The sequence below is a fragment of the Prosopis cineraria genome, unplaced genomic scaffold (assembly GCF_029017545.1).
Source record: "Prosopis cineraria cultivar Desert tree isolate PC_DT_omini unplaced genomic scaffold, ASM2901754v1 PC5, whole genome shotgun sequence".
NCBI classification, from domain to species: domain Eukaryota; kingdom Viridiplantae; phylum Streptophyta; class Magnoliopsida; order Fabales; family Fabaceae; genus Prosopis; species Prosopis cineraria.
In genome coordinates, this window is record NW_026555336.1 from 40,563,519 (window position 1) to 40,590,950 (window position 27,432).

At 34.9% G+C, this 27,432-nt stretch overlaps 3 protein-coding genes across 6 annotated transcripts; 2 read left to right on the plus strand and 1 right to left on the minus strand.

Moving 5' to 3' along the window:
• The first annotated feature begins 1,665 nt into the window (after positions 1–1,665).
• LOC129311227 (cyclin-J18-like) lies at positions 1,666–5,882 on the plus strand. Of its 3 annotated transcripts, none has more exons than XM_054953364.1 (10): positions 1,666–1,830; positions 1,904–1,980; positions 2,102–2,201; positions 2,297–2,395; positions 2,489–2,506; positions 2,578–2,648; positions 2,733–2,859; positions 2,961–3,021; positions 3,573–3,665; positions 5,635–5,882. In XM_054953364.1, the coding sequence occupies exons 1-10, from the start codon at positions 1,720–1,722 to the stop codon at positions 5,661–5,663; spliced, it is 786 nt and encodes a 261-aa protein (XP_054809339.1). In that variant the 5' UTR covers positions 1,666–1,719; the 3' UTR covers positions 5,664–5,882. The 3 variants fall into 3 exon arrangements, with proteins under 3 accessions (XP_054809339.1, XP_054809337.1, XP_054809338.1); XM_054953362.1 differs by lacking the exon at positions 5,635–5,882 and adding an exon at positions 3,784–3,943 and having other exon boundaries at positions 2,961–3,030; XM_054953363.1 differs by lacking the exon at positions 5,635–5,882 and adding an exon at positions 3,784–3,943.
• Positions 5,883–15,331: 9,449 nt separating this feature from the next.
• On the plus strand, positions 15,332–21,768 carry LOC129311242 (65-kDa microtubule-associated protein 6-like). Its single transcript, XM_054953390.1, has 12 exons — positions 15,332–16,065; positions 16,927–17,130; positions 17,894–18,148; positions 18,533–18,748; positions 18,878–19,033; positions 19,125–19,284; positions 19,378–19,529; positions 19,795–19,882; positions 19,954–20,027; positions 20,113–20,187; positions 20,688–21,036; positions 21,129–21,768. The coding sequence occupies exons 1-11, from the start codon at positions 15,991–15,993 to the stop codon at positions 21,018–21,020; spliced, it is 1,788 nt and encodes a 595-aa protein (XP_054809365.1). The 5' UTR covers positions 15,332–15,990; the 3' UTR covers positions 21,021–21,036; positions 21,129–21,768.
• A 2,258-nt stretch (positions 21,769–24,026) lies between these two features.
• On the minus strand, positions 24,027–26,896 carry LOC129311746 (oxoglutarate-dependent flavonoid 7-O-demethylase 1-like). Of its 2 annotated transcripts, none has more exons than XM_054954183.1 (4): positions 26,583–26,896; positions 25,954–26,198; positions 25,530–25,854; positions 24,027–24,549 (listed from the first exon to the last, which is right to left on the minus strand). In XM_054954183.1, the coding sequence occupies exons 1-4, from the start codon at positions 26,832–26,834 to the stop codon at positions 24,295–24,297; spliced, it is 1,077 nt and encodes a 358-aa protein (XP_054810158.1). In that variant the 5' UTR covers positions 26,835–26,896; the 3' UTR covers positions 24,027–24,294. The 2 variants fall into 2 exon arrangements, with proteins under 2 accessions (XP_054810158.1, XP_054810159.1); XM_054954184.1 differs by having other exon boundaries at positions 24,463–24,549; positions 25,441–25,854.
• Between the last annotated feature and the right edge of the window lie 536 nt (positions 26,897–27,432).

The window sequence follows — 27,432 nt, forward strand, 5'->3', positions numbered from 1 at the left end:
TCATTAAAATTCTCACCCCTCTCCTTGAACCAAATACACCTTTAGGTGTAATCAACTAGAGGAAATTGGGGGGGAGGGGAGATGCCTCCTTTCTCTTATTTTGATTTGAAAAATTTAGAGGAGAGGTAAAATATTTCCTTCCCTCTTTTCAGTGTCTTTTAAATTGAAGTTTTTGTAAAGGAGAGTTAAATTTTTTAACTAATTTGTCTTTATCCAATTTTTTTGTGTTTCATATATGCCTATAGTAAAAAAAAAAAAAATCTCCTTGTTCAAGCATGAAATTTCTCTTGCCATTCCCTTCTCATTCATAGCCCTCATAATTTTTTTTCTTTTCATTTTTCTTTTCAATATATCTCTTATATTTTTTTCAATATTTCTATTACTTCTAATTTTTTTGAATGTCTAATGTTAGAACAATAAAATATAATATGTGAAAAATAATGATAAATATTTTGAATGAAAAATATAAATAACTATAAAATTTGCAGTGCATGGTTGAACAACGAACTCCGTCCTCCTCCATTACATATAAATATATGAAGTAATCTATTTAAAAAGAAATAAATTGTGTTTTCTATAACATGAGACTCATATTTCATATAATGAAGTTTTATTGCATAGTTGCGTGTACAGATCAATATAATTAATTAATATGATAAAATTAAATAATTAAAAATTAACATATAAAGGATACAATAATAAATTAGTTATTACTTTTACTTCCGTCTTCCTCTCAAACAAAATAAAAAGTCATTAAAAACCCTTTCCTTCCTTTCGTACTAACAAAACCAAATTAAACTAAAATTAAAACCCTCCTTTTCCTTCTTCTCTTCTTGAGTCAAACATACTTTAAAGCAATCCCTTATTATTGTAATTTTATTATTTATTTAATTATGTGGCAATTGTAAAATTATAATTTTTTTTTCAATTTTTAAAATTTTAGCTGTATCATTGAGTTTGCCCAATTTCTTCTCCATAATATTTCCATCTACCGTTTAACATTTTCACCTCAATTTCAGATTATAGGAACAAAATATTACATCTTCTAAAAATAAATAAATAAATAAAATATTACTTATCATATTATTGTATATTTATTAATCTTTTTAAAGAAGTGCATATAATTTTGCAAGAATGAACTCTATTTATTATAATTATTTCTAATCTCCCTAATAAATAAATTGATTCTAGTGAAAAATTATTACTTCTGATTTCCATTATTATTGCCTTTATATCTGAAAACACTAAGTAAATGTTTGGTTTTTCTGGCAAAAATTAATTGATCAAAAGTTCATTTAATAAAAATTAATTGTTATAATAAAATTGTGTTTGAATATTTTTTAAATATATATTCAAATCATGTTAGAAAATGCTTTTCAAAAGCACGTTTCCTCACTTATTTGATAACCAAATAATATTTTCCATTTCATATGTTAGGAAATGTTTTCCAGATATAAAATATGACTTACCCAAACATACACTAATTTGATTATAATTTCAAGATATTAATCACAAATATATTGTTTAAAAGTTTATAGTTTTACTAGTAGTAGTTGAGTCGGGGGTGGTGGAAATTGATCCATTTTAATCTTAAGTGAGATCAAGAGTTAGAAACCTGGTTTTACTAAAACAAAGACAAATCGATTGATTGACGGCCCAAAAAATGAGAGTGGGTCCGAAAGGAAAAACTTGGTGATCCAAAGCCTGTGCCTGCTTGCCATGGCTTCCCTTCCCGCTTCTTCAAGCTTTGCTTCCCCGAACTCAGCTTTGTCTGCACCCTCTGCAGATGAGCGTCTTCGCTTCGTTGAGTTCCTCATCCACTCTGCTCAAGTAAACCATTCTCTGCCCCCCACCTTTCTCCCTTTTCTGTGCGATTTGTTTCAAATTTTTATTCTCCGTGTAGCAACTGGAAGTCGCTCCCATTGTTAAATACTCGGCATTGTCATTGCTTGTTGATCGTTTCTTTCTTTCTTTGCCCAGGTGATCTTCCTCTTCCTGTTTCTCACAATTTTAATCACCGATTGGATTCTTTAATTTTCACTCCGTATAGCTATTCCATTTGCTCCATGATTTTGTTGCATTATACTTGGCGATTCTGAAGTTTCATGGAAGCTGGTAGCTCGAGAAGCTGGCTCTTGCATCCCGTGACAGAGAGCAATTTGCAGCTATTTGGGCTGATTTCTTTATGGATTTCAAGCAAAGTGGGTTTTTACGCATTTCATGGATTTTTTTGCCTTCGTAACTAATTTGCTGTAAACTTAAAATTCTTTTTATGACACTAAATAGAGCTACGCAGATACATGATTCTTATCCACTCTCTGTGAGATGTTTGAAGTGCTTGGCTAACAATATCATCAAGGATCAACACTTTGCAACTCGAGATTTCCTCGAAGCAGTAAGTTCCTTTTCCCCCCCTTTTAACTATGAGACTGTTGACTATGAATCATCTACATTCTTGGTGGTTGATAACTGATATTGATATCTGCAGGAGGTTCTCTTCATGCAGGTAAAAACTGAGAAGCCTGCTGGGTATTTTGTTCTCAATTGGTTGGCTAATACGATTTGGTACTTCCAAAGGTGTTGAATTTTGAGATTGGCACAACAAATATTGCTTTTTTGTTCCTTGAAGAGCTTTGGATGCAGATCCAGTGAGTCGTATTTACAAGATAGAAATTATATACACACATCAGTTTTTTTATTCCGTTTACTAATTCTCTTCTTTTGGAGTGAAGAAGAGTGGCCAAAGTTGGTGATCTTATCAACTTTGAAGCATGCATAGAAATTATGGATCTTCTCTATGAAAAGGAGGAGACATCATTTCTTTACAAGTCTCCTTGCTCTCTCGCGGCATCAATCTTGGTATTATCTTCGTTGGTTATTTCCTAATTCCAGTTATTTATAATAACGAAAGCTATTTGTTTTTGGCAAGTTATTCTCTCTTTCTTTTCTTTTTTTGGCAGGTTGCGTCTTATTTGATCACTGTTCCAAAACAGAAATCGGAATTTCCACTTCTTCCATGGGGTAAGAAAGGTTTGCTCGGATTTCATTGGCTGATTTTGATCTAATAGATATTATTTTAAGTAATTATCATTTAATATTTACGAACCCTCACCAGTCTCACCTACAGAGGTTACTTTTAAGTTTTTACACATTTGTGTTGTATCCATATGTTATTCTTAATGAAAATTGAGAAAAGTTCTATTTTCCGGATGTGAAGTTTCCTATTGGGTAATGGTTGTCTATTACATTGATTTTTACACACAGGTTTTCAATTTCTCTCCTTTCTAATGATACAAGATGCCTACAGTTTACAGTATCAGCTACCAGCTTACCCACTTTCAGAATTGTTGCTGCAATTTGTGTGTCCTGTTTCTTACAATGATTTTGTCATTACATTCATGAATCTAACAATCCATGTCCTCATCTTCTGACGGTTGAATCCGTAGTAAAATAAAATTAGATTGTTCATTTCTTCTTTGTTTTTTTAACTTAATTTATGGACTTCACGTGGTGAAATTGAATATAGGCAAACTCCAGATACCTGGAAACTAACGGAAGTATTTTGTTGTCAGTGAAATTTGTAACTTCATGTAGAGAAGAGGAGATCATAAAAATTGTGAGGGACATTCTCAAGCATGTACTCCATCCTTCCTCTGATCTCCAAGGTTAGTGAACCTAAAGATTGAATCATTTTGGATGTCTTGAATACATGCGAATACGTATTGAGAACAGGTTTCATTTTGATTGTCCTTTGCTGTTTTTGTTTTCGTTTTTGGTTGAAAGGCGATGGGTCACAACTCACAGTCGTGAGGCCTACTTATTAATCCCTGATCACACAAACACATTGTAAGCCCTAAACATTCTTGGGGCAGACTTCTGCAACTGAGTTTGACGAAGAAGCTAATAAAGCTTGTATAACAACTAGCGTGTTTGTGAATTCTCAGTATTATTTGTAAACAGTGGTATTAACTATGTATTTACCTTATCTTAACTCAGATGCTTCAACATATTTCATTCACCAAATAACATCTGAAATTCTACCAGTTCAACACTGAGACAATCTTTTATAACTTAAAACAGTTCATAGAGTTATTGAACGGTCCTGCATATCTTTTGGAAAAAGAAAGCTACTTTGATGGTAAGTGTTATAGAAAGTTGAAAACACTGGGCAGAGAGCTCTCAACAGTCAACATATTGATTTGTCTTGCAATCATTTTCCATAGCGTGGGCATGATTACAGTACACAAACCCGATCTGGCACAGTATGAGGCACACGAACAAAAGAAGAGAGTGAACCAATTTTTTTTTTTTCAAAAGGGGTTTTTTGGCGGGCCAACAAGAGAATGACAATTTCTTAAGCTTCAATCTTGAATTACTTTTTATTGTTCCTGCAGGGTGTCTGAAATTTGCAAACCGCTAGTCTTGATCAAAACATGGTTCTAACCAAAATCCTTTTAGTTAGTAACAGTAACCTTTGTCGATAAACATGTGCCATTGACAATTATTTTGTTTAAGACTAGGAGTCTCGAAGGATATGTTGCTCCTTAATTATTATTGTTTTAATGTTAAAAAAGAAGTGTGGTCAATGGCTAAATTAAATGCACAGCCATCTATGCTGACTATTTTGCCCCTTTACTCTGAACGGTGTGGTCCATCACAGGCACTGTTGATCACACTGATCCTTTGAAATTGAGTGCCGAGTTCGCTCACTGTGTCCAATCCAAAACCCCCTGTCGCTTTGTAGTAGTAGACTCGTCCCTGTCGGTGGCCTGTCTATTGCTCTCACCACAAGACAAAAACCTTTCTTTTCTCGTTCAGGCCCCATCCATCCTTCCTTCTTGTTCCCATTGCCACTTTCGTTTGAGCTGTCAATGACCATGAACCCATTCATCAATACAATGCCAAGGTGATTACAAATTCTAATTCGAACTCCGTATCCCTTTAGTTAATTGACTTTCATTTTCAATATAGTATATTTATACTAGTAAGGGTTGAGAGCGACCTGTAGACCCCAAATACAGACGTATACCTTTACTTGTGAGGCTAATTTTATTATAAGCCACTGATACTCATAATTTTTTACATGAAGACGCCCCATTTCACAGATGTTATGGTTGTCGAGTCATGCTGACGGGAATGCGCATCTACTTTTTAAATTTGCTTTTGCGTACCAAAAGGTGGTTGAATCAATATATCTCATTAACATTTCTCTTAATTCAAGTATTAACATTGTTGTTATGAAAGCTAATTAGCACACCCAAAGCCCAAAAAAACAAGTCACGATACTGTACAATATTGTATAGGTAGCATCAACATGTGTGGCAGACCCAACTCCTAATTAACAATTGGTTTCTCTTTTTTCCCTCGCTAGCGTCAAGTCAAAAATTAGCGGTGTTCTTTTGTTGCCTGCAGTTTTTTAGGGGGTGTTTCGCTCGAAGAAATTGAAGATAAGTTTTTCCCCTGTTGAACTGAAGACGATATATGTATAAAAATAACTATTAACTTAATAAATCTGTTATAATCATTGAATAATAATTATTCTTTTATCATTATTATTTATTTATTAACGCGCACATAATATTTTCCAACTTTACAATTATTTTATTCCCTTTTTTATGTCCTCCATTCTGTCAGCTGTGGCCAAAATGGTGCCCGGCAAATAATTCAACGTACAAAAAAGTGGAGCACGTAAAAAGATCTTTCTCGTAAGTTTCGGCCTTAAAACTTGCTGCGGCGGAAAAATTTGAGGAGCTGATGGTCTGATCCAATTCAACTGTGCTGGCCACTCAGACGAGGGGAGAAACTCGCATGGGATAGTAAGGAACACATGCTACTATACTAATAATAGTGATTTAACTTGAACATGACTGGCTCCCGTGAACAATGTGAACACAGGAAGGCGGGTGTAATGGTGGAGTAATGAGTAATATAATGATCTGATAGTCATAGAAGAGAGCATGTAGTAATCACGAATCATTAATGAGGTGGAAAGAGAGGGCCAATGAGGTCCACTCATAACTTCCTCTTTTGCCGTCTCTAGATCTGCGTGCTTATCAATGCCTAACAGATTCTCTCTTCCGTCCCTTCCTCCTTTGCGCCTTCAAGAACCTGATTTTCTTGCAAGAGCAAAAATTCTGATATATCTGTGCCCTGGCAATGGCTGCCCAACAACATGTGGCCTTCTTTACATAGGATTCCTAACATTTCGTAACTGACTTGTCAAAGCTTTCACTTGTCCAACAGTTTGGCCATGCTGCCCCACATCGCTGTCACTAATAATAGAACCCAATTTGATCCTAAACGGCATCCTCCTCCTGCATTCTTTGTCTTGCCGTTTCATCATTTTCATCTCTTGCAAACAGCAGCTTCACCCACCACTTCACCCCTTTCCAACCTCAATCTCTCTCTGATTTGTTTTCAATTAATATATATTTCAATTATGTACATGACTCTTTTTTATTTTTTCAATTATTATTAGTATACTCTCCCGATCCTAATTGCAAGAGTTAGTCAACTAGCTAATTCCCACGTGCTACCAAAGTTAGGCATGTTATTTATTATTATTTATAAAATCTCGTACTGTTTTTTCTTAAATACTCATCATTTTAACGTCGACATAACTCATACATCATTAGGAATTTAATTACAGCGGTACTTTAAGAAAATAAATGAATATATGAGACAAAAGGAGATTGGGATGTATATCATATTTATGAGCAAAAACAATTTTGAATTTACTGAAATATACACTACATTGAATAATATATAAGCCGAACTATGGAGGCATACACGTGTGTTAGAGGAAAAGGATTCATCAGATGGACCCATTCGGTATTTCATGCACTGAGGGCAGAGAGTACTTTTCTGACTGCTTGTGATACGTGGCTCCTACCACACGACGTGCCATGTGTATACACTTCACAGTAATGTTTTCAGAATCGGACCGGACATTGAACCGGAAAAGTCAGCGGTTCACGGTTCGCATGGTTCAACCCGTTGGACCATTGGTCCAACCGGTGATGTAATAATTAAATTAAAAAAAATTATATATGTATATAATAATTTAAATATAAGAAATACATATAAAATTACTATTTAACTTAAAAAACTTAAATATTTTAAGTTTATCACGACTTAACAAGCTATATGATACACTATAATATCAAATGATTAAAAAATTAGTCATTTTTTTAAAAAAATTTGATAAAAAATAAAAAAAGTTTTTTTTTGAACAGTCCGGTTTTTGAAAACCGGATCCGGTTCCCGGTCCGACCGCCGGTTCCCGGTCCAACCACCGGTTCGAAACGGCTCAACCCGACTCAACTCTAAAAACGGTTTTTTTCTTTGAACCAAACCGGAAACCAGACCGGTCGACGGTCCAACCAGCCGGTCCGGTCCGGTTTTGAAAACAGTGCTTCACACACACACTAGTTGAAGAGATATGCCCTTTTTAATAATATATCCGCGAGCAAGTACCATATCATATTAGCCATTTAACATGATGAATCTGTCCTTTTCTTTGTTTGATATCAGTAGCATCATTTTCTTGCTTGTAGCATGTTCTGGTAAATAGCAACACAAAATGGGTTTGGGCGTTCCAAATTGGTGTATATATATCCACTCGAAACATTTTGCAGGAAAATCATGTGACATTGTCGCGCTGACAAGTAACAAAGAATGCTCCGTTTGGATAACTAGGCAGGACACATCAAACTGTATATGAGCTTATACCACTCAAAAGACTGTACTATTAACGGACAACCAGCAAGCAAAACTATACAATATCTCCGAAACAATTGTTGCAGCTCATCATTTTAATTTTAGCTCAGCACTTGCCATAGCTGGGCTTTGAGTTGCTTAGTTCCAATCTGGATGGCCTTTATATATTTATCTCAGCGTAAATGGTCTATAGAATCGACGCCAGAACCATACTTGAACATCCTAGTTTTATAATATCCACCGTTAGTTATGAAATTGTTCGTAAAATACAAACTCGTATATATTGATCAGGGTATGAGTTGGAACACATGTCATCATCAAGTTTATCTTGTATATGATGTTGTAATATTTTCATAAATTATATTGTTCTCCAATAATCCTCTTAATTAACAACTTTTGTTGTCAGAATCTCCCAACAGTCTGGCAGTATATGCGTGCTAGACTGTCAATGCTTGGACGTTTTCGGGGGAATGGAAATATAGTGAAGCAATATTTGTTTTTTTTTTTTTTTCCTTATACTCTTCTCCTTAAGTTTTAAAATCTTGTCTAAGCTTTCTCTCTAGCTTCACACCTACGATGAATTTGCAAAAGGGGAATAGATTCCCTTGAAGAAATTTTTCATGAAGAATCTTTGTTCAATTCCTATTGTCCCCTCCTTGTTTATATACAAACATTTGTGTTCCGGTTGAAAACCTCGTGAAAGCATATTTTGTTTTACCTTATAATTAATTCATAGTTGAAGGACAATGATCCACCGTGAGAGACATTCGTATGCAATTAATAAATGCACTTTCTGGGAGGTTGTTTGACCCAACTGATCGATCAGTGATGTCACCTCTCTGACCTTGCAACTGCTAGCATGCATAACTATTTCTGAACATTTAAAGTAATCTCAACAAACACCCAAATTGCAAGGGGTTAACTAAGCGGTTTATTAATTCTGATCGAGTGAATTGCATGAAGCTGTTGGCATGTCTAAATTCTACGCCCCTTTATTAGAGGCCCCCCGGGGGGGGGGGTTGGTTTCAACCCGGTTAATTTTGAGCAATTGATAAACGCTAATGAAGTCAAATATATATATCATGGCAAACTGAGATTAATTATGATAGTTTAAACAAGCGAAGAAAGAATTTAGGTAAAAAAGTCAACAAATTGATAACTTCTTTTTAGTTTACAAAGTAAACAGTTGATTAACTGGAATCTATAATTAGGTTACAATTATATCATCTGATGTCCGGAAAAAAAAAAAATAAAGTGGGCATAATATTCATTTGTGAGAATTCTACAGTAAAAATTAAAATTTTGGAAGATATGGACTCTTACCATTTACGAAGCCGTACGTGTTCATGTGAAATATATAAACCTTTTAGACGTATCATGAAACAAAAATTTTAGCGACCACGTTTGTTAAAAAATTATTGTTAAAAGTTTTCAGCGATAACTTATGTTATAAAACATTAATACAAAAACTCTTATCACTAATAGTTTTTGCTTTGGCAAATATAATCACCGCCAAAGTATGCTTTTGTAGTGCCAAAAGATTTCCTCCCAAAAAAACAAATCATCTAATATCATGTCACTCTACCATATTCGAGCCTCATCATGACACATCACCTTGTGTGCCATGATATATGACACCTCATGCCATGTCACCTCCACCATGTGCGTGCTTTCCCATGCCACATCATGCATCATATTGTCACATCTCTTGCCATGTCATATGCACATTGTTATTGCATGCCACGTCACATATTCATTACAAAATATGTTAAAATTAAGATTTGAGCTTTTGACCTTAACTTCTCAAACCTTAAGTTATTTTTCTTTTTCAACTAAATTGAAAATATATATATATAGTTATTATATATAAAATTAAATATACGTTACTTAATTATATACATATATATCAAATAATATATTATTAAAAAATATACATATATTTTATTTTATTTTTAAAAATTATTTAAATGATAAATAATTTATATGACTCTATATATTAATTTTTTAAAAAAATATTATTTTTTAGAAAATGAACTTAAAATGAAGCAAATTTTAATTATTAAATAATTTTCTTATAAACGTTTTAACCAATTTTTAATTTTATTTTTATTTTTTAAATGAAAATAATCAAGTATATAATTTATTTATAAATATGTATTATATTAATTTATGTTAAGTATCTTTTACACTTGTCTTCTACATTTTTTTTCAAAAATCAATAAATAAATGATTAAAATTTTTCTTCTCTTAAGTTAAATGCTTTCCCTTCTTTTTTTAATAATAACTTTTAGAAAAAAAATAATTATAAGGATCTAATTAACATATACTTATTCTCATCCTCATAGCAACAAGGTAAATTGGAATAATTTTTTTTATTCTTTATAACAATGAAAACCTAAATACTAGGTAGAATTATATGACATCCTTGTCAAAAAATTATTAGAGTTTCACTGAAAGAAGTAGATATCATATATATACCAAGCTAAGTTTTAAGTGCTCAATGTGTCAAATAATCTACAATGACATCTACATCTCGCGACATCTACACAACTTTTTTTTATTTGTATGTAAATAAATATTTATGTGTAACTTAATGTGATTATAACTAAAAGTAATCATTTATCAATATTTTAATTATATCATATTAAAATACTAGCTTAATAAGATTATTCTTACAAAAAATGAGCTATTTATGTCGGAAAAAGATTATGTATAATACAAAATTTAAAATAATTTAATAATTAAATTTAAAATAAGAAATTTAATTTCATTTATTGATCCTATATATCATTTATTTCTCATTCTATATATAAAATAAGAAATTTAATTTCATAAATATCTTTTGAATGATTTTACTTAATTTTAAATTTTTAAAATAATTCATAAGAAAAATTTTAATAGTAATTTTATAAATTGTTTCATATATTTAAAATTATATTTATTTTTTTAAAAATATTTTTAGCAGCAACATAGTAATTATATAAATTATTTTTTATGAAAATATTTTTAGTGGCAACATTTTATTGCTACTAAAAGTTATTTTTGGTGACAACTATTAAAAGTCACTATCAAAAAGCTCACTTTTGATAATAACAAATGTCTACTTTTGATGATGATTTTTAATTGTTTTTGTCAAAAAAATTTTATTGACTCTTACGTTACTTCTTTTATTCCTAAATATAAGTCATATATAATTTTTACCTTCTTCTTGCCCCTAATTAACACAAGTGCTAATACAAATTTCTAGGCTTAGTTAATATTTTTTGTTTCAAAATTAACATTTCTAAGCGAATTAAAACTTAAATTGTTTTTAGGCAGTTAATGTTTAAACTATTATGACATTAAATAAAGGGTAGAAAATAAAAATAAATTAAAAGTAATATTTGCATATACATAGATTTTGATAGCTCCTCAATTTTCGTTTTGGAATATTAGAGCTTATTGTTGTTGACGAAGAAAGCGATATCCATAAATGATGGTCTTGCTTTAATAAACCTTTATTGTTCAGTTTAGGTACGGTGATGATTGCTGTTTGGTGAGTAATTTAGATCTGTAATGAAATATGCGTGTCAACCGCTGAAGCAAGTCTATAATATAATCTGGTGCTTTATATTGGATATTGTCGGCTAATAATTCCGTTTAGAAGCCCACACACATGCCTTTTCTTTAATTATCTATCTCTGAGTCAGTTTTCACTCTTGATTAATTTACATTAATCCAAGTACCCCACAATCACATGACTGCAAACAACGGTACAAATTAAATATCTCCCACTATCCCTTTAATTTCTTTCCAGTGAAAAAGTGCCGCATTCTCTTAATTATGTTTTCTTATGTATCCTCTGCTACTCATTTTGATAATATATTTATGTGCATAAAAACTCATCAAGATTCTATTTTTTTGAATAAGAAACTGGGCACTCATTCATTAAGAATGTAGAACTAAGTACAACGCATGCAGCAAAACTGAGAAGAAAACAACGAACGAACGAACGAACGAACAACAACAATTAAAACCAAATATCTATCTGCCATCAACATTCTGAAATCTCCTTCCTATGCGCAAAGCCCCATTATTCTTTACCTTTCTGCCACTATGCCACTTGTCCTCGTCTATCTCGGATGCAAGTCGGCCGGGAGAAAAAATAAAGACAATATCAATGAAAAAGTTAAAATACTGAACTTACTGATCGTGATACAGTTTTTCTGATCAGAGAAAGGAGAGGAGCCAAGTTTAAAGTGTTGATATAATAAAAAGCAACGAGTAAATCCAATGAAGTTATATAACCAAGTACTGTGTCAGTAGAGAGGGCGGCATATGTTCTTTTGAATGATTGTGGTGATGAGGATGTCAAGGAGAGGAGAGGGGGGTCCATATATTAATCACTCTTTTTTAATGCTTACCATCACTACTTTAGGCTTCTTTATTCAGCTTCACCCAATAGAGGAGAGGAGAGAGGTTGTTGTCGTCTCTCTCTCTTTCTCTCTCGTCCGTGCATTATTGCCTTTTGTGTGTGTGTGTGTGTGTGTTATGTACATATAAAATAATAGAGGGATGATACATATATAATACTGTTAATAATAATATGTTTATTATATATAGTCATTATTATTCAGCAATCAATTGATGTGAAACCTAATCCAACAAACCAATAATTGCTGCACTGCTTTATTATAGAGATAAGTGATTGTTATGTTAGATATACGTCAAACCTTAATCTGCGTTTCCGTGCGAGATATGCCATACAACCATCAGGTCAAGTTGCCTCCTCATTAGGCACTCCATGAACCTTTCTGTATATCTCTCCTTCTGCTTTCCGCCTCTTTTTTCTTTTTTCAATAGGTGCTCCCAGTAATTATAAGGCCTACCTTTTTCATTTCTGATGATTTTCTAATCAAGTTTTGGCCTCAATTATTATTGACCCCAACTTTTCAGTATATGATCATAAAGTTATTTCAAGTTTCATCTTTATTCTTGAGACATATACAGCTCGATTTCAAGATTTATATCACTTCAACAATAATCTAGTTACTTAACGGCTTCCATTAATTCTTCAAATTTATGCAAGTTCAGATTAAAGCTGACTGGACACAATTACTATTTTGGTCTGTATTCCTCCCGTGCATTTTTTCCCATTGAACAAAATCACAAGATTATAGAGAGTAATCATAATTAGAGTACTGACTAGTGACCCACACCTAAACTTTACCGCCATGTCGCGGCAAAATTCGAAAACACGAACGAAGTATACATGATCATCATCTTGAAAATCTCGCTCACACGGTTCTATCATCTGTATAATACAAGATCAGCGAATTATCCTATATATATTTAATTAGCCTTTAGGCATGCATGCACTAAGGGTTAAAGCTCTTGATATATGTTGAGGTGGCAACGGATTGACTGTATCTCTGGACTCAAGGTCACGTATATCATAGTGCACGTATGTATGTTGTGGAAGAACACAAAAACCAGTTTTATATATAATTATGCAAGAAACAAGGCTGAAGGGATTTTTGCTGTCAATTTCTTACTTTTAGCGTACGTCGTGTCTTTAATTTTCATGATCTCTAGTATATACATAAATGTACAACACTACTCAAAACTTAATTGTAAGAAAAATGATTTGGCATAGACGAGTAAAAATGATAGAATATAATAGATTAAAGCTTCTTTTCTGCGAGCTAAAGTTGTTCCCCCGCACTTTTCCACTACATTGTTCAAGATAATATTCTCACTCAGTAATTAAAGTTGGCAGGCTTCCAAAAGGCTGAGAATGGGAAAAATTGACATTTCGAACTGCGAGTAAAATACAAGGAAAGGTTGCCAAAATATTAAATTCTCTTCAATATAACTAGGATGATATGGCTATTGGGCTGAAATTTATTTTATTATAGCACAACCAAGTAATAGAAAAGAAGAAGAACGAAAGGATCATGGATGGTATGATACTACCAATCTTTCAAACGAAGATTCCCCCCCCCCCTCGATGGGGTGTTTTCCTATTATGATATCCTGAATTTACAAAAGTTACACCTTAATAATTGCTACACTTGTGAAGCATTTAACATAGAATCCACTGTTTCGTTTAGCTAGCAGGGGCAAGGTTTTTTAACTATCAGATGAAATCACACTCAGCTCCCTGGAAGCGTTGAGGTCTTGAGGCATAGTTATAAATGAAACTGGAAGGACCTATTCATACTTAATCACATTATCTAGGATTATGAGCAGAATGAAACTTGACAGCTTATAAGTTTTGACTTAATATTGAGTTTTTACATTAGAGCCAAAAAGAAAACAGAGAGGGAGAGAGAGTAGAGGCTGTATGGAGCTGGGCTCAATCCAACGCAATTAGGTGGAAAGTTCGGAGTGTCGCGGTGAATATATAAAGCAAAAACCGGGACTCCATGTCCAAGAGATTAATAATTACCAAATACCAACATGGTTTTAATGGATCTGTGCTTGCCAATTTCATATTGAACAAAAACCAGATTATCAGTAAATGGAAGAACGCGGAATGCTATGATACGGACAAAAGGTCTAATTGTGTCGAAAATGTTTAATACTTTAATTAATAATAATAGAGTTTGAAATCATTTTTGGTGCCATTCTGCTTTGTTTCTGAAGACGACGCACATGAAATAGGCATGACAGCTTTTATTCTACAGAATAGACTGTAAACCAAATTGGGAGTAATTTAACCCTAGAAATTGACTCCTGACGAGGACACACATGTATAATTATATTAGACTCCTTTAAATTTCGTGCTCTACTATGCCTTTGCAAAATGCACTTTGCTTTATAAACCACGCTAATAGGAGCCTCATTTTTTTTTCTTGATATTCAAATAGAGAATTTAAAAAGGTGCACTTTATTGCCAATGACCTCTCATCTGTCACACAGGAATGGAACGTTTCCTATTATCAACTCATCTATTCACTTTTAACTTAATTTTTCCACAGGCATGCATTTAATCTGGAATAAATTATTTAGCCGAGCCTCTTTTCAATGGATAGACGAAGAATCATGTTGCATCCTCGAATAAAAAATGTGCAGAACTAGTTTCTTTCTTTTTTTTTTTTACGGTAACAAAATAAAAAACTTGGGTAATACTATTGCAGTTGCAGAGCAAATGAATTGATTTCTTTAATTTGACGAGTTCCAGGAAAATTACAAATATAACCCAGTATTCTTTTAATTCAAAAATAAAATTATAACGGAAAAGCACCGTGACACCTTTCTTCCTGCTCGAAATCAGAATCTCAAAGAATATCATTTAATTAAAGCATTCATACGTTCATTAGTCGTGCCAAAGCATGTTGAGAATATTGCAGAGTTGTTCTTCTAAAATTACACCTGAAACATTTTAATGCTGTTTAATCTTTTTATTTGTTTATATATTTTCCTTCTTTGCTTTGTCCTTTTACTAACACCTCAACGTCAGAACAGCTACTTGAGTCACCCCAATGTCAATTTTTCGGACGTCTGTCCACGCGCTTCTATCAGGTCATGCGCTAAAATTCTGCTTTAGTTGGGCGGTGAATGCCACGCGCAGTTTTCAGGATAAGGAGGACTATACCCCAGTCTCGAAACAAATTATGCAAACTTTCTCACACTTCCATGAAAGAAACTGAGAGAAAATAATAACACCCACTGCAAATTGCTGGCTATTGTGCGCAGATCCAACGATTCCCGGCAACGAAACTCTTCCTTTTTAGTCTTTACCTGCTACATTGGCGCATTTTAGCCAACCACCGAACCCTAGGAAAGCATTATCCTTCTTCTTTGCCTCTTGGCTTTGCTCAAGCTTTTTCATTTTTTCTTAGGAACCTAATCCGACAACAACAGCTATCAATCATGACGATCATTGTTCCCTCCTGAGCAACTTTACCTCCATGTTCTCTCTTCCTTCCTCCCTCTTCAGATCCTGTTATATCTTTTCTGAATTTTCTTTTTTGGCTAAAAGATTTTGAAAAGAGAGTTCTTCTTCCAGCTTTAGATCTGGTTAGCCTGAGCTTGGTTGAAGCAATGGAAGCACCGAATGTTTCTTGGTCTTTTGTCCTCTCCTTGACCTAGACTGCCGGCGGAGTTTCTTGCTTCTTCTTTAGACTTCTGTAGGCTCTTCCTCGTTAGACTCTGTTTCTGGGAACTTGTGGTTCAGTCTTGTGCTGCCTTCTTTTGGTGTTTACGCGGGCGTTGTACTTACCAGAGGCTTCCCTTCATATTCAGCACTACTTGCATAGGCCGAAAGAGAGCTGAGACTACCTAATAATGCTCGCCATTGGAAGTCCTACCACTGGTCTCCGTAACAGCACTACCTGCGCTGCTTTGCTCAGAGAACTCGAGGTCTTCCCCCCTTCCTTCTGTGAAAACTCCAACTGTTTCGAGTCTCGGGACTTTTGGGTTTCAAAGACGACATATGATTCTGTTGTTCTTCTCGATGAAGGATATGCCTCCAATTATTTGTTTTTGATACCGATTCTTTCACTCCTTCGTGGCAATTCTCTCCCCAATGATGTCTTATTTCTCTTCTATTTAACTTTTTGTTCCACAATAAATCATAATTTCTCATAGAGGAGGCATACATTTGGGTCTCTGTTGGTCATTTTTATACAGGGGACATGAGGCTTTGTCCTGTTTTTCTACTCTTGAGACAAACTAGATTAAGAACGCTTCTCCCCCCCTCCCAAATTTTTTGTTATACTTGTTTCGATGATTAATGGTTTCTTGTGTGAAATATCTTCGTTTAATTTAAATGGATTTGATGTAGATCATTGGGTTCCATCTTAATTCTTGGTTTTGCTCTCCTCGTTTGCAGTTCGCGTTTTATAAGATGTTTTCTTTTCTACATTTGTGCATGTTGTGATCCTCTTTCTAAGATGATGACTAGAAAGATTTATATTGGAGTTAATATTGAGTTTGAAGAGCTCTGTTTGTTCTTTTTTGTGGCCTTGTCATTTTTACTAAATGTAATTAGTGGGTTATAGAATAAGTGGGAAGTCAGGCCTTGGGATTTCTAGAACATTTCTTCCTGCGCCTAGCCGAAAATAAATTAAAATGCGCGCGCGCACGTAGAGAGATTAATGAATAGGATCTTAAAAGTTCCTTTTGTTTTCATTTTCTCTGTTATTCTTTTACCCTTTTCCTTTTGTTTTCTTTTTTATTTTCTCACCTTATTTGGGTTGATTGATTGCATCGTGTTTGCAGCAAATATGGAATGATATTGGAGAGACTGAAGTGGATAGAGACCGGATGTTGTTGGAACTTGAGAGAGAATGCTTAGAAGTTTACAGGAGAAAAGTTGACGAGGCTGCTAACACCAAAGCACGCCTTCACCAGACTGTTGCAGCCAAGGAAGCAGAGCTTGCAACACTAATGGCTGCTCTTGGAGAACTTAATATTCAATCACCGGTAAAAGAATGGCCATCCATGACTCTATCCTACCCATTAAAAAAATCCTCTTAATGTCTGGCATTTTAGTAATCGGTTGTCTGGCTGTCAAAAAAACATGTTCATGGAAGGAAAAAGTACCAGAATACGGTGTCTAGCAAAAGATGGTGTTTCAAAAAGTAAACTTTCAGGAATTGCGTATTCTGGAGGGAAAAAAAATTTAAAAGAACGAGGTAGCATCGAGTGCATTAGTCACAAAATATGCTTCGATCATATTTTTTTATTGTGAATATAGCATAGGCATATAATTGCTTTCATGCATCAAGGTCCATATATGTTGAGCAAGTAGATCTTTGTAGCAGTTAGTATTCTCTCGACATTTTTCCTTTCAAGGTCACCTTGTAGGGAGAAACAGAATAAAACTGGACATAAAAGTAAGTCTGTTTTTTTTTTCTTTAATAAATAGGTGGGCTCCTTGTGCATTGTGCGAAGTTTCAAAAATTAGCTGCGCTATCGTGGTTTGTCATAGATTTTATATATTAATGCAGTGATGTGATTATTGTTTCATATTGCATGCTTCGTGCATGCCCATACTTAAAAAATAGACGCTTGGCTGGGTTGCATGTCAAGAGTTAATTTTACCGTGATTTAAAGTATAAATCATCAGGGATGCATTTTAGAACATTGTTTTAGGTACAAGTTTTCTTGAATTTTACTTGAGAGGGTACAAAATGTCCTTGGTATGATCCGACTGCCTTATCTGGTCATCTGATGAAATTTACAGATGAAGATGGAGAAGAGATCTTCATCCCTGAAGGAAAAACTTGCATCAGTCACACCATTGGTTGAAGATTTGAAGATGAAACATGAGGAAAGATCAAAACAATTTGCTGATGTGAAGGCTCAAATAGAAAAGATAAGTGGTGAAATTTCTGGATACCATCCTGCAATCAGCGCATTAGCTCTTGATGAACAGGATCTGTCACTTAGAAGACTTAATGAATTTCAAACACATCTTCGTGCTCTTCAAAAAGAGAAGGTATAATAGACTAGAGATTCTTTAAGGTAGTTTCTACTAATCACGATTCAAAGAAATCGTCTCTGATGGTGTTAATAGTCAATACCATCTGCTATTTCTTTCTTTCTTTCTTTTTTTTACCCCCTTACCATTACACTTCATTACTAGGGGTGTCTCATGTGAATTGATATGCTTTGATTTATAGAATAGCCATTGGACACAATGGCAGCTGAAAATTTTTATGATACCTCTCATTTTGTCGTAACAGTCCCTTTGACAGTATATACAAGTGAGTTATCTTCGGTTTGGAGTGGGTGGAATCTTTTATTTGAAGATCAAACTTATGAATTACTATGTGTTCCGCTTTTAACATACTTATGCATTAACTGTACTTGTTCTTTGCAGGCTGACCGCCTTAATAAGGTCTTGCAATATGTGAATGAGGTGCATTCTCTATGTGGTGTGCTTGGATTAGCTTTTGGCCAGACAGTGGGTGATGTGCATCCAAGCTTGCATGGGACTGATGTGGAACAATCAACTAATATTAGTAATAGCACGTTGGAAGGTCTGGAGCATACCATCATGAGGTTAAAAACAGAAAGGAAAGCTCGGATCCAGAAGGTATTTTATACACACCGCTCTTGATTGTTTTTTCATTTCTTTCTAACTTTTTCTTCCCATTTCTTTTTACTTTTCCCCCCTTTTCTCCTATATCTTTGATTTTTGAAGCAAGTATCTTTGAAAATGCAGCTGAAGGATATTGTTGCTAAACTGTTTGAACTTTGGAATTTGATGGATTCATCAAAAGAAGAGAGGAATGGTTTCTCAAGTGTTACTTCTATTCTTGGATCTTCAGAATCAGAAATCACAGATCGAGGAGCTCTTTCCACAGAAATGATAGAAAAGGTTTCAATGCTTCTCTCCATTCCCTTTAATTCATATTTTTGGCATTTGATCCCTAGATGTAGAGAACCAAGATTGATATGCAATTTTACAGGCAGCAGCAGAAGTGGAGAGGCTAGCAAAACTGAAAGCAAGCCGAATGAAGGAACTTGTTTTGAAAAGGAGGTCGGAGTTAGAAGAAATATGTAGATTGACTCATATTCAACCTGATACAAGCACCGCTGCTGAGAAATCTAGTGCATTAATAGATTCTGGTTTGTTTCTCGGTTCCTCCCATGATTATTGCACATTAATTTGAAAAGAATAGACCTTTTTGAAGTTTTTTTTTTTGTTTTTGTTTTTCACAGGCCTAGTTGATCCTTCTGAACTATTAGCAAATATTGAAGAACAGATTACAAAGGTAAAAGATGAGGCCTTGAGCAGAAAAGAAGTAACAGATAGGATAGATAAGTGGCTTTCTGCCTGTGAGGAGGAGAATTGGCTTGAAGACTATAATCGTGTAAGCCGAAATTCCATTTTGTTTAACTTACAAGTGCATTGCTGGGAGTTAGGCCGTCAGTTTTTTTTTTTTTTTTTTTGCCATCTTTCTTCTGTGTTTGCCTTCTCTCTCTGCCAAATCACATTTATTTTTTTAAAATTTTATGATACATTATAAGTATTGCAGTTCAAATAAATATTATTAATGAATGAATGATACACTTTATGAAGCAAAGCTACTGTCAGATCATCTAGCTTGTTATCTTAAGGATGTCAATGAATTTCAGGATGATAATCGGTACAATGCTGGAAGAGGCGCTCACATTAATCTTAAACGCGCAGAACGAGCAAGAGTGACTGTAAGCAAAATACCAGGTAAGCTTTCATTAGGCTATTTGCTGTTGACAATATTTTGGAGCAATGGTAATTATGTATTCTGTTCCCAGCCATGGTTGACAATCTAATCTACAAGACTCTAGCCTGGGAAGATGAAAAGAAGGCGCATTTTCTTTATGATGGGGTGAGTCCTGAAATGTAAATAATTATTATTTTCCCTGTGGTACTTCTTTCATGATAAGGAACATGAATGTCGATAATATATTTAGGTGCGATTGGTGTCTATACTGGAGGATTACAAGTTGACCAGACAACAGAAAGAAGAAGAAAAGAGAAGATCGAGGGTAAGTTACTAATTGTTGAACACTGGATGTTTCACATGAACGTTTGTTCATTTCCACAAATTGATCTCTGAACATAGTGATCAGTTGGCGAGTTGGGATGTATTTTAGATTGACTTAACTCACTCATAGATGATAATAAATGACATATTATTAAATTCTAGGTAAACATAACTTTTGATCCTTGTACTTTAGTTGCGTTTTGCTTTTGGTTTGTATAATTTTTTTTTAGTGTTTTAGGTCCATACACTTTTGTTTTTCATTATTTTGGGTCTTTCCAAGGTCCATATATTTTGCTCATAGAAGGATCAAAAATAATGGAAAATAAAAGTGTAGGGACCTAAAACATTAGGGAAAAAAAGTATGGGGACCAAAAGCAAAATGCGAGTAAAGTACAGGAATCAAAAGTTATGTTTACCTTAAATTTTATGTGACATTTGTGTTTAATATATGTCATTCCCCAGTATATAGTTGATTTTTGTGAATGATCTCGAATCTTGTAGGACCAAAAGAAGCTGCAAGATCTACACAATAACCAGAAGGAAGCCATGTATGGGTCCAAGCCTAGTCCAAGAAAAAGTAACAGCTTTAGGAAGACAAATGGGTACCGGTCCAATGGCAATGGATCAATGACTCCTACACCTCGACGTAACTCAGTAGGAAGCGGATCATCTGAAATTCTTACACCCCGTTCATACTCTGGACGCCAAAATGGATATTTTGAGATGAGAAGATTGTCTACTGCTCCTCTGAACTTTGTGGCTATCTCTAAAGAAGATACAATGTCTTACGCATCTCTCTGTGGTTCAGAGCCTGGATCCCCTCCCCAGGGTTAACTTAAGAAAACAGAAGGTATTACAGGCTTCGGCCTTCGTTGTTTGAAATCCTTGAGAATCCAAAGATAAACGTGAAATTTAATATCGAAACTATTTTTGCTTGTTCAGGGATCGCCTGCTATATATCTTCTTGGCCGTGCCCAGCGTAACCTTGTGAATATGAGAAGGATTGTATACAGTTATGTGTTTGGAATAAACGGAGATATACGCAAGCGATGATCACTGACAATTGAGGACACATATATGGATGTTTATGGTTTGAAGAACATGATCAAGCTTTGTGGGAATCATTGATTGATGCTCGGAGGGACAGTTCACAGGTGGTCGCGTCATCTGAGATAGGATAGCTTTACTGACCGTGTATGTTGTGGGTTTTATTGTTTGCGTTCCATCATCTATGTAACGACCTGTATATATGCTTTTCCCGTGTGATGGTAAGAATTTTATGTAGGAGCTGAGATTTATTAGCAGGATTCATATTGTAGGGGAAGTCATGTTACATACCTCATGCAAAGTGTTGTTATGTTGGATCACCCAAAGCTATGCTTCCCAGAGTAACCTTATCGATGATTCCGCCTTGCCCCGGGTTTCCTGGTCCGGGAAATTGGAAGTTTGTTTGGGTGGAAGCATTACGATTTCTGCTTGTGTGGCCAAGCATAACTTGGATAGATCACAGAACAGGCTCGGTTTATTGAGCTAATCATAGACTAACAAGTCAATAATGGTAAGCATGTTAGAAGCTTTAGTAGGACCTGTCTCTGATATGTTAATATTTTTAAAAAGATGAGCGGTGGGTTTTTTATTTTTTGTTTTTGGAGTAAAAAAGAAGGTAAATGCCATATTTGTTGGTATCACCGAATCCTCCGATACTGGGAATGCCGGAATGGGATGTGAGGACAACTGAGGTTGATGTTGAATAAATGGCTCTGTCGTCTTCTTAGTATGATATATCTTACGCTGCCACGCGGTGAGCAGAGCCGGAAAAAGAACAGTATGATTTCCCATCATAAAGTATGGGTAAAGGATCTCCTGGGGCAAGAAAGGTGACAAAATAATGGATTGGTTCCGGATGTTTCACGGTTTTCCCGCGTGGGCGCTCCGTCATGTCCTCACTTTTACGAGATCACTGCAGCTGTTAACTGAGAGATATTTAGGAATAAGCGGTACCCTATTACTGGTTGCCACGTGGAATAGATGCTTGTTGATCAATAGGGTTTCGGGTTTGAACCTTTGACAATATGCTCTCAGCTTTTGACATGCTCCAACTATCCATGTCAGTTAAGCCACGATTTTAGCTAAGCACTCCATTCACTCCTTTGTTTAATGCAACAATTTTCCCCCTAAATGCTTTATATGTTTTTTTAACTAATTAAACAACTTTTACCTAGTTGGTAAGAAACAACGACTTTTACCTAACTAAACATCTTTTAATTAATGGATTTCATGGAGAGTAATTTTAACATTTTAAAATGCATTTAATGATTTAACCAAATTACTTAATCTATATGAAGTCACCAGTAGATCCTTATAATAATGGTTCTTGGGAGTAATTAGGCTAAAATATATATAATTTCTCTAAACATTAAGACAATTACAAATAACCTCCTTTATCTTTAAAAATAAAATTAACCTTCTTAAATTTTTATTTTTTGGCACAAAACCCCCAACTACTAATAACTATTATTTTATTAATATAGTTTGCCATGTTAGATTAATAAAACACACATAGCATCATGGATTAAAAAAAAAATTTAATATTTTTTAATAGCTTAGAATGGTTGAAATCGTGATTTGCTTCATCCAATCTGAAATAGTATCACAAGCATTGGGGCTTTTTTCCCTCCCTTTCAATCAACGTCGAGTGGAGTTCCTCGCCGATCATATAAAAAATTGCTTAGCTCTTCGAAGCAACTGTTGAAATTCCTCAGCCATTGTGAGCTGTTGAAAAAATTAATAAATTATTTTTCCCTATCAAATGCCATGTGCATGTGTTTCATTACTATGACATGGCAAATTCTGTTAATAAAATAACGGAGTTATTAACAGTTGGAGTTTTGTTTGTGTCAAGACATTAAAAAGTTTAAGGAAGATGCTTCTAAATTTTTAAAAGTGAGGGAGGTTATGAGAGATTGCCTTAAAATTGAGGGGAGTTTTATATATTCTAATCTGAGTAATTAATAAGAATGAAGAAATAAGACTGTAACAGTAAGAAGAAAGGAAAAACAGACAAAAACCACAATAGGCGCGGGCACCATGAGAGTAACGGATATGTGAAAGTATTAGCTAGGAGGGGAGAAAGAGATAGAGATAGAGACACTCATATTAGAATAATGATGATCAATATATTAAAATAGTAGTTTTTTTTGCTTCCGTACAGGTCTGGAAAATAAAAACTGATTTCTTCCAATACGAAGGATATTCTCAACAATTATGTGAGAATCTGCGTTAACTTGGATGCTCCTTCGACAAGCGTATCCTCTCCCTCTCAAGAAACCAGAACTGCACTGAAAAACAAGAAGATGATGGACAAGGATAATTGATTTCTTTTCTCTCTCTCTTTCGGGTTCTGATTCTCATGCTTTGGTTCGCTTGCCAGGATTTCATTGCCTTTTACTGTAATCACTAATCAAGGACGAGATCTCCACAGGTCACAACCAGCACGCTTAATAGTTAACTTCTCCTATACCCTCTCCATCTCTATATATAAGAAGTCCTTTAAACTTTTTTTCTCTCAAAATTTAAAGGGTTATTAGTATTTTTTTTAATGAATGAATCATTATATCTTTATTAAATAAAAATAAATAAATACTCTCATTAATTTACTGTAAAAAAAATTCATTTTTTATTTATAATAATTAAGGGAAAAAGCAAAATATTATTATACTTTTAATTAGATAATTAATTTGTATTGGTTTGTATGATTTAATTAAAAATATCTTATATATATAAGAATAGAGAGAGCATTTGAAATGCACTCATTAATAAAGTGCGGCGCCACAAAGCATCAATCAGAAATAATTAAGCATGTGATCCCAAATAGTGAAATTACATTCATCAGGTGATTAATTCAACAAATGGATGCACTTTCGCCGACGTAACATCAACTAGCCAGCAGACGGTTATCATCCTTACTAGGAAATTAAGGCCCACTAAATACGCTCATCAAACTTAAAATTATTAATGCTTTACAATAAAGTGGCAGAGATCAGATGTAGTAGATTTAAAGCTAAATCTTTCATCCTAAAAATGAGGGCACCGATCATCAAGTGTTTGATTATTCTCCGCTTTTGATTTTCATCCTCTCCAAGTGGGACTTGCCGTTTAGATTCTGGGAGAAGAAGTCTTTGAAGTAATCTTCCATTAGAATCCTCCTGAACAGAGCCGGGTTCTCGGGAGTTATCAAGCTTTTGAAAGGCCCGATCTCGGCCTCAAACTTGGGGTTGAAAAACATGGCAATGGAGATTCTCTCTTTTTCTTTGTTCACCGCTGCTCTGTGCTCTATGCTGCTGTATGCCCCGTTGCTGAGAATCTGCACATTCACGTACCCAAGAGCATCATCATCATCACAATCATATAGCTAGCTAGGTGAATAAGCAAGGATAGGTCATGAACCATATTAAAAAAGTGTAGTTCAAAATTAATCAGATACAAATACAAGCAGCGGAGGAAACATGCTTCATTTGGTTCTTTTCTGCCTTCATAGTTGAAGTGGTGATGTTTATCTTCCTTAGAGTATCTATACGTGAATATCTTGTTTTCAGCCAGTGATGAAAACTACCTTTTTCCCCATCAGCCAGATTCCATATTACCTGAGCTATTATTCGGTGGCTTGTTTATATGAACACTTACTGGATTAAAAAAAATGTGAAAATGGGTGGAAATGTTGTCTTTTGTTTGTTAAACTTTTTATATGAAAAAAAAAAAATCAAACTTCACTCAACTATCTGAGCTAGGTGCAATATTGTCGTGTGTGTGTATATATATGTATATATATTAACTATAGGGGGGAATGCTCTATCGTGGTGGGCCGGTTATTAAAACTCGGCATGATTAGTATAAACTTAATCTCTTGAATTGTTACGTATGGAAATACTCAGAAATATGAATTAGTGTCACTTCATATTTTATATATTTAACATGTAAGTCGTGGCCTTGTGGGAAATATATTCAACGAAACTTGATGGCTTTCGAAAGAAATAATCTCTTGAATTGTTATGTAGGGAAATACTCAGAAATATGAATTAGTGGTCACTTCATATTTTATATATTTAACATGCAAGTCGTGGCCTTGTGGGAAATATATTCAATGAAACTTGATGGCTTTCGAAAGAAACAAGGAGAGGTCATGATTGAGAATCAGGATTAAGTGGGGATCGTGGAAATTAAAAAAGTGGAGGACTGAAAGCAAGAAAAATCAAACCTGTGGCCAGATGCAATAAACCACGTGCAATTCATTTTTTAAAATTATAGCGAGGAAGTGGAAAGAGATTGACGGACACGATGACAGACCTCCATGATGTCTCCAACGTTAACTACAAAGGCATCTGCCAGAAACCTCACTGGGATCCAAACCCCATCTTTCTTTATCTCCAGACCTTCCACTCCATTCACCTGATGAAGTATCGTTATCCCTGTCGCGTCTGAGTGTGGTGTGAGCCCTACTACTAACTCTGGCTCTGGACATGGAGGATAGTATGTCATCCTTACCGACTGCATCCCGTCCTCGAACAGTTCCCCCATCTCCTTCATCTCTATCTTTATTGCTTCTGCCAGTAGTCCAAAAAGTCCCATTGCAAGTTTCCTCACCTCCTTGAAGTATGTCTCCAGGGTATCCCTGTGCTTGTTTATATATATATATATATATGTATGTATGTATATTTATTAGGTGTACGTGTTGAGGTAGAGTTGGAGATGTTGTGCTGAACTGACAGACCTGAGTGACGGAGGTAGTTCTGGGACCAGATATGGTTTTCTTCTACGAAGAGGGTTGATCACGGCGTAGAATCTGTCTCCCCAGTCCAGCTTTTGATCTTTGCATCTGATGACAGTTCCATAACCTTGAACATCGCCTGGTCTGATTTGGTACTTCTTCTTCTCTTCGTTGGGGAGCTGGAAGAATTTCTCGATCTCGATCTTCAGTTTCCCTAGGAGCTCAGTGCTCACTCCATGGTTTACCACCTGCATACATGCAAAACAGCAGGCACACAGTTCCTGAACGTTTATAACGGGAAAGGCGTCTCTTCGAAGCAATCAAGAGGCTTGCAAATTTATGTACGGAAACTTCTCTCTCTTGAGAGATCCACTGTGCCTTAGTGACTGTAAGATGCATCGACAAAAGAATATTGCAAAATGGGTGACTGGCCATGGACAGTCATCAATAATATAATGACCCATCCTTTTATTTTGTGTGGATCGGAATCAACTAATAATTTGAAGTGACCAGGGAAAATGGAAGACAGACTTGGACACCGAACGCGTAATTTTAGATTTTGAAAATGATTAAGTTAACATGCAGACTGCTTGCAGAAAAGAAACGGGAAAGAATCACCGGATTAACAGAACCTGAAAGAAACCCCAGTCCTTGCAGGTTGAGAACAAGTTGTGAAGTTGAGTGTCTCTGTCATTTGCAGGATCCAGGAAGCTTTTCCAGTCAAATACGGGAATGGTTGGCAAAGGAATGGAGTGACGATGGGTTTGAATTAGAGGTTCTCGTTCAGGGCGAATATACTTTTGTGGTATTGTATTAAAGGGCATCCTTGCCATGTCGTCCATGACCCCTAGAACTGAACCGGTGCTCCTGAAAACGTTGGCCATTGGTAAAAGCAAAGCAATAAGCTACTTAGTGAAGCAAGCTCTAGCCGCCACATGTATATATAAGATCGATATAGGTATAGCAGATGGTATAGGTAATGGTATTGCTATTTATGCAGTGCGCGCGCGCAGGTGGAGTGTTCTTTTCGGACTACCCGGCCAAATATTTAAGGTTAAAAATTAGTAAAGGAACTCGTGCATTGACTAATTTTGACCAATAAAGGATATTTAATGTAGCAGAATAGAACCATGTGAACTTTGTCGAGTTTGCATAATAAATGAATGTACAAATGCAGCAGATGGTTCATTCCATGGATAGCCAAGTTTATGGAGAATTTGCATTTGAACTCTTTAATGTTTAACGTATGTAGTTGTCTAATGAAACTCGAGATGCAACTGCGCTTCAACGTAAGGTAGGTGTATAATTTAATCTATCTTCAAAAGTTGATATATAGGCTTTTCAACTTTAATTTTACTTTATTCTATATGACATTTTGGTTAACTTTTACGATCAAGATTGGCAATACTCATTCGTATACATGTAATTTGACCGTAAAGATAGGATAGAGAGGGGTGATTATGCAATGCATTGAAATAATAA